Source organism: Osmerus eperlanus, chromosome 2, assembly GCF_963692335.1.
Source record: "Osmerus eperlanus chromosome 2, fOsmEpe2.1, whole genome shotgun sequence".
Taxonomy (NCBI): Eukaryota; Metazoa; Chordata; class Actinopteri; order Osmeriformes; family Osmeridae; genus Osmerus; species Osmerus eperlanus.
In genome coordinates, this window is record NC_085019.1 from 402,112 (window position 1) to 412,738 (window position 10,627).

General features: G+C 46.4%; 3 protein-coding genes across 5 annotated transcripts; all 3 read left to right on the top strand.

Moving 5' to 3' along the window:
- Positions 1 to 276: 276 nt before the first annotated feature.
- si:ch1073-357b18.4 (uncharacterized protein LOC797129 homolog) lies at positions 277 to 2,861 on the top strand. 2 transcript variants are annotated; one of them, XM_062485233.1, is made up of 4 exons: positions 277 to 742; positions 858 to 929; positions 1,514 to 1,773; positions 1,932 to 2,861. In XM_062485233.1, the coding sequence occupies exons 1-4, from the start codon at positions 556 to 558 to the stop codon at positions 2,577 to 2,579; spliced, it is 1,167 nt and encodes a 388-aa protein (XP_062341217.1). In that variant the 5' UTR covers positions 277 to 555; the 3' UTR covers positions 2,580 to 2,861. The 2 variants fall into 2 exon arrangements, with proteins under 2 accessions (XP_062341217.1, XP_062341209.1); XM_062485225.1 differs by having other exon boundaries at positions 278 to 742; positions 1,484 to 1,773.
- Positions 2,862 to 2,879: 18 nt separating this feature from the next.
- Positions 2,880 to 5,257, top strand: LOC134039398 (GTPase IMAP family member 7-like). 2 transcript variants are annotated; one of them, XM_062485244.1, is made up of 3 exons: positions 2,880 to 2,985; positions 3,228 to 3,671; positions 4,067 to 5,257. In XM_062485244.1, the coding sequence occupies exons 2-3, from the start codon at positions 3,644 to 3,646 to the stop codon at positions 5,023 to 5,025; spliced, it is 987 nt and encodes a 328-aa protein (XP_062341228.1). In that variant the 5' UTR covers positions 2,880 to 2,985; positions 3,228 to 3,643; the 3' UTR covers positions 5,026 to 5,257. The 2 variants fall into 2 exon arrangements, with proteins under 2 accessions (XP_062341228.1, XP_062341236.1); XM_062485252.1 differs by having other exon boundaries at positions 3,628 to 3,671.
- A 389-nt stretch (positions 5,258 to 5,646) lies between these two features.
- On the top strand, positions 5,647 to 8,422 carry slc25a17 (solute carrier family 25 member 17). Its single transcript, XM_062485266.1, has 9 exons — positions 5,647 to 5,865; positions 5,942 to 6,002; positions 6,120 to 6,186; positions 6,279 to 6,430; positions 6,551 to 6,667; positions 6,795 to 6,943; positions 7,310 to 7,405; positions 7,505 to 7,587; positions 7,731 to 8,422. Exons 1-9 carry the CDS (start codon positions 5,791 to 5,793, stop codon positions 7,879 to 7,881), a joined length of 951 nt encoding a protein of 316 aa, XP_062341250.1. The 5' UTR covers positions 5,647 to 5,790; the 3' UTR covers positions 7,882 to 8,422.
- Positions 8,423 to 10,627: the final 2,205 nt, after the last annotated feature.

Below are 10,627 nucleotides of genomic sequence, written 5' to 3' on the forward strand. Positions count from 1 at the left end.
AATCTATTTAATATTGAATACCATATAGGCTTTACATAATGCCAATCGGATGAAGGGAGGTATTTTGAATGAGATGGTGAATGACGGGATGTGTATGTCATACTCTATTACATTTCCTTACAGAGAATAGGACTCGTGCAGCGCTGCTTAGAAAAAGAAAAACTGGCTGCTGCTGCACGTGGAAAGCGTCATGAGTGTGCGTTGTGTTTTTTTTGCAGTCCTTGCGTATGACATCACAGGTGCCAGCGAATCCCTGCCCAGAGTTGCGCATCAGCGTTGCGCAGACGTGTTTGGACAAGAAAGAACGCAGCCATTTCCCAAGCCTTGTTACATTGCGTCAAGAGGGTATGCGCAGTTGGAACAAAATGATCTACGGAAAGTGCAATTCTAAGCGTATTTTTTTTTATTGTCACCTGTGACCAAAGGAATCCAGAGTGCCAAACTTTTATACCAATTTTTTTTTAAATCATTTTAACAATTAATTGAACTCAGACATTGCTTATTTTCTCCACACAATCCCGAAAACATATTTCTAGACAAATCCTAGCTGCAGTTATGAACGTTAAAACGGAAGCGCCTTTGGTAGAGAATGCGTCGTCGTCGCTTTTCCCCGACAGTCCAGGTTCATGTACCCCTGCAGACGGTAACAGCAGAGCGCGTGGAAGAGGCGGATTCGCAACTCGACACCAGGAGAGCCCACAGTGCCAACCGCCCGCTGCTAACACCTCCGCTATCTTATTGTGTGAGTTATCCCTGTTGACCGCATTCAACATGCCGTGGTTTCACACGTTCATGTATTCCTTGATTCACGACGTTGAGACGTGTGGTTCTGTGTGGTTCTGTGCGGGTTCTTCCAGGTCCCGTGAGCGCTGACAGGTTGTACTCCTTCACAGTTGCAGAAGGGAAAACCATTCTGAAGCTCTCCCCAGGTGAGCTCCGTCTCTGGGCTCATTCTGTCTCCGTGGATCGAGGTTCACCTTCAGTAGTCCTAAATGTTTGAAAGAATCTATTTCTAAGAAGTTTTAGTGCACTACAAGCCTATTATTTTGACCTTTTTAGAAAGTTATTGCAACAACCATAATTAAAATAACGAATTAACAGTACCGGTATTAGTCTATGCACATCAGATAATTAGTAGTATCAGAATCAGCATTATTCACAGGCAAGTATGTTTGCACAAACAAGGAATTTACTGTGGCAGGAAGGTGCATACGATAAACATAATAATATTAAATATAAAATAGTATTAATAGTAGCAATTATATTAATAGTAAAATAAGAAACCAAAGTATAGTATCAGTATGCAATTCCTTACCTCTCATATTGACATCGTTTTCGAGTAGCCTATACTACTATATCAGAATAATAGAATTCCTGAAATTCAGTTCAGGCTTTTGATTTTGGGTTGCCACCCCAAGATTTCTAGGATTTCTATGAAAGCACTGATTGAAGACTTCAACCCCACCCCCCAACACACACACAGCTCCCGCCATGCGCCCCCCTCTCCCAGCAGATAAGGTGACCACAGGAGAGTTCACCTACCAGAGCATCGTGTTCCTGATCGAGGCGGTGGGCCGGCGCTGGAGTCTGTACGGAACGCGTGAGCGCTCGCAGCTCTTCCAGAGCGTCCAGAAGGAGCTGGAGGCCCAAGGTCACCCCCTGCCTGTGGAGCGCATCCGCCGCAAGTGGAACAACCTGATCGTCACCTACAAGAGGGTGAAGGACCGTGGCCGGGAGACGGGCCAGGCCAAAACCTCCTGGGAGTACTTTGAGGTCAGTGTCTAGTTTTGTCATGTCTTATATTTTATGTGACGCCCCTGGTTGTTGTGGGTGTAAAGGTTGCTCCTTGAATCTTGACCTGTTCCCCCCTCTCCATCCTTGTCTCACTGTTCTCATCTTCAATGTTCACTCACAACTGTCTGTGTCTGTAGATGATGGAAGCCATGTTGGGTGACACCATTGGAGCCCAGGCCAACAGCAGCACTGTCTCTGTGACCACCGTACCCATGACAACTATCGCTGCAGAGACTGTTGTTCCGGAATTCCAACCCCTTCTCTATCCCAACGGCGATATCCTCAGCACCTGTACACAGACGCCCACCCTCGCCCCAACACCCCTCCCACCTCCCAACCCCTCGAACACACCTCCCCCTGGGATGACCAATCAGACAGACCCTCTCAAGCCCCAGCCGACAGCTGTCCCTCTGGCCTCCCGTCGAGCTCTGTCCCATCTCAGTCGGGCTCGGCTGCACAGACAGAAGTTCTGTGCGTTCTCCTCCTGCTCCTCCACCTCCTGCTCCTCCACCTCCTGCTCCTCCACCTCCCGCCAGGCGCAGCAGCAGCAGAGACGGCTGGAGGAGAGCAGCTCCCTGCTGCAGGAGGTGCTGAGGAGGAAGGAGGAGCAGGCTGGTCTGGTGCAGGGGACCTGCGGCAGGAGCGAGGGCCGGGAGAGGAGGCGGGAGAGGAGGGAGGTCCGCATGGCTGAGTCCTTGGGAAGGATAGCCACCGCCCTGGAGCTTCTCTCCTCAAAACAGGACACTGTCATTGCACTGCTGCAGAGGTTGGCTGACAGGAAGTGATGTCAGAGGAACAAGTGCTCTTGAATGGCATTGCTCAGACACTGTTTTAATGTTCTATTTCCCCTGCCCCCCTCCAATCCTAAAACTTTCGATTGGAAAATAAGACATTGATGACGAGGCTAGGAATGAATTATAACATGAATTCGTATAACGTGCTTGACATTAAATGTTGGACTTATGGCTAATGTTTGTTAAACTTAACCCTAGAGATTCAACTCAGTGTTGTGACCAAACAAACACCCCATGGTTGTTTTGGGACAATAAATCACGCTTTAAGTTTCAGTTTCACTTTTATTTTCAGTAACTTTACAGGCCAGACATTGCGTGCAGGAACTGTTCAATGCTCGTTCAATAATTCAGAACATACAACATTCAGGCTATTTTGGTATCAGAATTCAACCGAGAGGTAAGAAAGCAGTTTTTTCCTGTGTCCAAAATAAAAAATCTAACATTTAGGGTGACTGACTGACAAAGACCGATAGGCCCTACATTTCTACGTTGCTTTTGTCGACACAATTGCAAAGAATCACAAACGTCCAATCACGCAGAAAAGGAGAATGTTTCCTTAAATGAGAGCTTAATTTTTATATGAGAGTATTTTTATATTCTGAAAGTTAATTAAAATGTAATTATTTTACTCATTTACAGCTTTCAATGCAACTTCCAAAGGGCTGGGCCATTGCATTAAACCTGCTGATGTTTCATGGCCTGCGATCCTCTACGTTTTCTCTCAGGAGTTATGTGTACAGGCTTGTTAAAGTATCAACACGTTCAGAGCTCTCAATATACGTTTTTAAGTGTATTCGTCATAAAATTACATTGGCATTGTACCCGTTGCGTGCCCCATCTACAGCCTAACTGAACTGTCCTTTCATCGCAGTAGCCTCAAACCACGATTGTGAAGACGGAGTGATAATGACACAGCACCAAATGCTTGAATGGGCCATTATTCGCTGGCACGTTATGCTATACATAACATCTAAATACTCCCTGACAGTAGTGTATTGCATGTGTTATATTTGAACATTTCGATACGTTACTTTGACAGATAACCAATCCTGGCCATGGAGTTAAATAATCCAGCTAAGAATGGTGAGTTGTAAATGTTGCTGACTCACTGTAAGACATTACTATCAAAGTCAACGTTATGACTTTGACTCTTAGTACCATTTGAAATAATAGCTAAAAATAAAAGAGAATACTTGTCAAATACATAAACAATTTGACTTTCAAATAGTTCAATATAGAGGTGAAAATAAAGGTGCTTCATTAGAAACATTAAAATCATATTTGTATTGCTTCTACATAGTCCCTTTGATTCTGAATCGAACCCTTTTTATTTTATTCAGTGTGTACTACAGTGCTTTGTTGTGTAAATACAATATAGCATTTTTTTTATTTTAGATCAACCAATTGAACAATTTGATGTTTTGTTTGGCTTGTTCATTAATAGGTTGATTAATAGAGATTACTTCCTTTAAACATAGATGTGATTCCAGAGTGGACCATCATGCTGATTGGGAAGAGTGGAGTTGGGAAGAGCTCTTCAGGGAACACCATCATAGGCAGCCCTGTGTTTCAGTCAGACATGAAGCTGGCCAGGGTCACCCAGATCTGTGAGAAGGAGAAGACGGAGGTTGATGGGAGGCCCATCTCTGTGATCGACACACCAGGACTGTTCGAGACCAATCGCAAAGAGAAGGAGATCCTCCGTGAGATCCTGAAGCGTGTGAAGCTGCAGGAGCCGGGACCCCACGCCTTCGTGGTGGTGGTTCCTCTGGGGAGGCTGACCATGGAGGACCAGGAGACCAACCTGCGGATTGAAGCTGCGTTCGGTCCCCATGTCTGGGACTACACCATCGTGCTGTTCACCTACGGAGACCGCTTGGAGGGCAAGTCCATTAATGATGTGATTGCAAGCAGCGATTCGAACCTCCGTGACTTCATCCGCAAATGCAGTGGCGGTTTTTTGGTGTTTGACAACAAAAACGCAGATAAATCAGGTGATCAGGTGTCCAGGCTGCTGGAGAAGATCGACACCCTGGTGGCCTTAAATGGAGGAGGGTGCTACAGCAGTCAGCTGTACCCCCCGAAGGAGAGGAGGGTCAGGGAGAAGCAGGAGAGCATCCTGGCAGAGAAGGACGGGGAGATCCGCCGTAAAGAGAGAGAGCTGGAGGACAAGTACAAGGACGAGGAGCTTAAGAAGAAACGTCAGGAGCTGTGGATAAGAGAGGAGGAGGAGGCCAGGAAGGAGGCAGAGAGCCAGCCCAGTAAAATCTTCTCTTTTGCAAAATTCCTAATTGTTTTTACAGTTCTAACAGGAGTGGCATACTACCTGTTACCTACTACCGACCATTTTTTTTATTTGGCAGTGTTGGTTCTGGGCGGTTGTCTCCTGTTTAAAGACCAGCTGGTTCATGTTGTGGGCAGGTGGTGGAGAAAATGAGAAATAGTAATCAGTAGTTGAGTTTGAATGTTCTGTTGGTGGGTCTCATTCACACTTTCTAACCTTAATTTTTCAGTTTAAACTATGACCATTGTTTGTCTTATGCTATAACATGTCCTGTAAGTGATTTCTATTTTTTCAATTTTCACAAAGAATGGAGAATAAATCTTTCATCCTGAATCTTTTTCGTTTTTTTGTGTATTATTAATAATAAATTAAGTCTTGACAATGATTGACTACTGGGTATCAAATATTGCTTATCACAAAATTCCTTAACATTTCATCGACAATAAAATGTAATTCACGTAAACATGGTTTTAGATGATAAATTATAAATGGTTGAAATTGAAAACAGATGATGCATGACTAGCCTGTAACAAATATTTATTTGACAAACATTTGTTAACAACGATATAGGGGCAAAGCGACACCGACAGGTAATCAAACTCTACAGTAGTCACGCGGAATCGAAAGCAAGCAGGCGAAGACCACATCGTTTTTGATTGATATTACGAGTAACCAATCGCATGTAAAGTAGCATAGTATGTTGCCCAATTGTGTTATTTGGCAAACGAGAATCGCTCTCCTATTGGTTATGAATGACCTGGATGGAGTCCTACAGAAGAGGAGGCGCTCTACTAAGTGTAAGGAAACGGCATTCATTTGACAATGTTTCCTCAGAGACAGATACATTTAAACTCAGCTAGCCGTTTGTAGTATGTATTAATAACGAAATAGCATACACCAGTTGGAACGAATACAAAAATGAGTTCTGAAAACGTTATATTCGCTGAAGTTTTCTCATACGAAAGCTTGGTGCACGCAGTGGCTGGAGCTGTGGTAAGTTAACCAAACTTCATTGTGATCGTGTTCAGTTGTCTGTCCCTGGTCTACAGTTGTTGCAACTGTTTTTCAGGGGAGCGTGACAGCAATGACGGTGTTTTTCCCTCTTGACACGGCAAGATTACGACTACAAGGTAGCATACCGGGGTATACCGGTGCCGTTAAATCTCTGTGTCTCTATCCGGAATTAAAGCAGTCATCAATTTTTGGGAGTTCACGTTCACAATGTTCCTCTTTCTTCTTTCCAACAGTGGATGACAAGAGGAAGGCGAAGTCCACACCAGCCATCCTGGCAGAGATAGTGAAGGAGGAGGGACTGTGAGTAGGCTGAAACCATAGTGACCACCACAGTGGTTTCCTTCCTTTCTCTAGTGAATCACCTTGACAGTCTCTCTCTCCTCTTCCTGTAGACTTGCTCCCTACCGAGGCTGGATCCCAGTGATCTGTAGCCTGTGCTGCTCCAACTTTGTCTACTTCTACTGCTTCCACAGCCTGAAGGCCAGCTGGCTGAGGGGGCAGAAGGCCAGCCCTGGACGGGACCTGCTCATAGGAGTAGCTGCAGGTTAGCCACGCCTAGGCTATGACATGGAGTCAGTTCTGGCATGTTCTTCTCATCACTCACTTCCTTGCCTTCTCTCTCTCTCCCCCCACCCCCCTCTGCCATCCTCCCCCTCCCCTGTAGGTGTGGTGAATGTGCTGGTGACGACTCCTCTGTGGGTGGTCAACACCAGACTGAAACTGCAGGGGGCTCAGTTCCGGAATGCTGACATCCGTCCCACTAACTATGCTGGCATCATGGGTAAACATCTGTCTGTCTAACTACGCTGGCATCATGGGTAAACATCTGTCTGTCTAACTACGCTGGCATCATGGGTAAACATCTGTGTCTAACTACGCTGGCATCATGGGTAAACATCTGTTTCCAGATGCCTTCTCCCAGATCGTGCATGAGGAGGGCGTGGGGGCACTGTGGAACGGGACGTTCCCCTCCCTGCTGCTGGTGCTCAACCCCGCCATCCAGTTCATGATCTACGAGGGCCTGAAGAGGCAGCTGAGGAGGGGGCCCCTCCAAGAGGTGGGGGGGAGGAGGAGAGGGGGGAGGGGTTAGGGGGGAGGAGGTAGGTGGAGGGGTTAGGGGGAGAGGGTGGAGGAGGTAGGTGGAGGGGTTAGGGGGAGAGAGTAGTGGTTAGGAGGAGGTGAGGGTTCAAACTTTTAATTTTTGACCATAGAGAGTGCTTTTTGTTCATTGATGAGCTAATTATCTGGATGAGCAGACTTCAGATATGTAAGTAAGCAGATAAGCCCACACACATGATGGCCCACCTTGGTCGGGTTACAAGATCATATCTGCATCAGTACTCAAGGCATCAGTGAATATGATGGATTCAGATGTTTCAGAGTCTTTGTACCACGATGAAGAGTTTGTTTTGTGTCTCTGCAGCTGTCCTCTGTCCAGGTCTTCCTCATCGGAGCTCTAGCCAAGGCAGTGGCCACCACTGTAACATACCCACTACAGACTGTCCAGTCCATCCTCAGGGTAGGGGTGTGTGTGTAGTGTGTGTGTAGTGTGTGTAGATGTGTTGGAGTTCAGAAACGTGTGACAGTAACAGTAGTTTCCTCTCCGTGTGTTGGTCAGTTTGGTCTGAAACAGCCGACAGACCAGCCTCACCTTCTGAGCAGCCTAACCACGGTCAGGTGTCTGCTGCTGAACCGAGTGAGGTGGGTTACACACACACACACACACACCCCAGCATCAACTCCCTAACCTTTTCAAAGTATCAGAAGCAGTCAGTATTATCATTTCTTCAAATCAAGTCTAGTATTGTGTGTGTGTGTGTGTGTGGGCCTGTTCCCCGCTGCAGGAAGTTTGGGCTCCAGGGCTTGTTTAAAGGTCTGGAGGCCAAGCTGCTGCAGACCGTCCTCACAGCTGCCCTCATGTTCTTGCTGTATGAGAAGATCACCAGCAGCACCTTCAGGGTGATGGGGCTGAAGACGCCCATGTCCAGACGCTGACCTGGGGCAGCCAGCAGGAGGACCTCAGACGCTGACCTGGGGCAGCCAGCAGGAGGACCTCAGACGCTGACCTGGGGCAGCCAGCAGGAGGACCTCAGACGCTGACCTGGGGCAGCCAGCAGGAGGACCTCAGACGCTGACCTGGGGCAGCCAGCAGGAGGACCCCAGACGCTGACCTGGGGCAGCCAGCAGGAGGACCTCAGACGCTGACCTGGGGCAGCCAGCAGGAGGACCTCAGACGCTGACCTGGGGCAGCCAGCAGGAGGACCTCAGACGCTGACCTGGGGCATGCCTGAGTTGTTAAGCCAGCTGTGTCTACAATCATGATGTTTTTATGTATTTATTATTTCTGCTGTTGTGTTTCCTCCCCCTTTAAGGTTTTAGTCCTATGTCATTGTAAATACTGTTTCTGTACACTAAATCAACTCATCTATGTTGTGCACTTGATCAAAACACCTGGAATGATTGATCATGAGTAAGAGGAATGTATCTAATGTAGATTCAGGGGAAAATAATGGGGAATAAATAATGTTTTTATTAAGTCATTTCTGGCTCCAGTACTGAGCACTTTTTAACCTTTCATAAACTTTTTTTGGTAACCTTTTTCTAAATATCTTTTGACCCTGTCAAGTTTTTGGAAACTTGACAGGGGGCTGCAGTACTCAGAGGCTGCAGTACTTCAAAACCTTTTTTGACAATATTTTTTAAACCTTTTAGAAACAATTTTTCAAAACTTTTCGAAATTATTTTTTAGCCTCAACTTTTTGGGGAAAATATTTTTTGGAGGCTGTAGTAGTGATCGGTGACATTAGTGAGATTCTGCAGTACTGAGAATATTTTTTCAACCTTTCAAAACGTTTTTCAAAACTTAAAAAAAAAGCTGAAGCGAGCTGAACCCCACTTCAAGCGAGTAGAATTTCACTGCGCAACCAGAGTTAATGTCTGCGCGTGTGAAATAATAAACGCGCCCAATTACACCACCTGTTTTGGTCCTTTTCCAAATGTTAATCTAGACCTGAATTCTGATGGGGATTTTCATGATATCTGATGATACCATGTGACCTGTCAGCAGGGGGAGCTCAGGACACAGGGAAGCTATCAACACGTGTTCTGATCCCGACCTGCTGAATGTCGTCCCTGGCAGCGGAGGGCCACTAGGTGGCGACGCATCCTTTAGCTGTTCTTGTGTGTTGAGTGTGTGCCTCCTAAGGTTAAATCGTTTTGGGTTTATTCCACAGGAAGTGTGAGGTCATGGTTGTGTGTCCTGGCTTTGTCTGAGCAGCTTGTGTCTGTGTTGATTACTAACCCTGACAAACAACAACAAGGCCCTCGTATGTTCCTGTCCTGGGTTACTAACAGTGGCTGTCCTGTGACACGTTCTGTACAGAACTATACATGCTGTCAGAGCTGTGAGGTGACTGATGGGACGCCGCCACACCCTCTCTTTCTTCCTCACATTCCTCCTGTTACCTCCCCCCTTTTCTCAACCTTTTCTGACTGGATTAATTTAATACTTTTTCATCAGCTGGATGCCTAGGGTGGGTGTGGAGCAGGAAAGTGTGTGTGTTTGTGTGTGTGTTTGTGTGTGTGTGTCTGTGTGTGTGTGTGTGTGTGTGGCCTTAAGCTGGGGCGAGGGCTCAGATCTGTTCCAGCAGATCCCATGGTTAACATGCTTTCCTCTCTCATGCTTGACTGGCACTGATGTTGTGCATCTGCTTAAACACATACACACACTGCATACACACACTGCATACACACACTGCATACACACACTGCATACACACACTGCATACACACGGCATACACACACTGCATACACACACTGCATACACACACTGCATACACACGGCATACACACACTGCATACACACACTGCATACACACACTGCATACACACACTGCATACACACACTGCATACACACACTGCATACACACACTGCATACACACACTGCATACACACGGCATACACACACTGCATACACACACTGCATACACACACTGCATACACACACTGCATACACACACTGCATACACACGGCATACACACACTGCATACACACACTGCATACACACACTGCATACACACACTGCATACACACACTGCATACACACGGCATACACACACTGCATACACACACTGCATATACACACTGAATATACACACTGCATATACACACTGAATATACACTGCATACACACACTGCATATACACACTGCATATACACACTGAATATACACACTGCATACACACACTGCATACACACACTGCATACACACACTGCATATACACACTGCATACACACACTGCATACACATACTGCATATACACACTGCATATACACACTGCATATACACACTGCATATACACACTGCATATACACACTGAATATCCCTCCCTCACCTCCCCCCCTCTCCCCCTCCCTCCCTCCCTCCCTCCCTCCCTCCCTGTCTGCTGCCAGCCACGCTGTGGGGTGTCTTTGATATTTGACCCAAATCCGTCATTAAAACACAATACTAGTTGCACAGTTAAAATCTTCTGTGTGATATGTATGGATTAGATCTGTACAGGATGTCTTCCTATAGGTTGTGTATCTGTGTAGTGTGCAGTAGTGTACTTTGTGACCTCATCCTATGGTTGCACCACCCTACCTCCCCTACACAGACAACCCAGACTCTGTAGGATAGGGTTTCCTCTTCTTGACCTTCTCTGACATTTCAACTGTGCCCTGAGGTAAGTGTGTGTG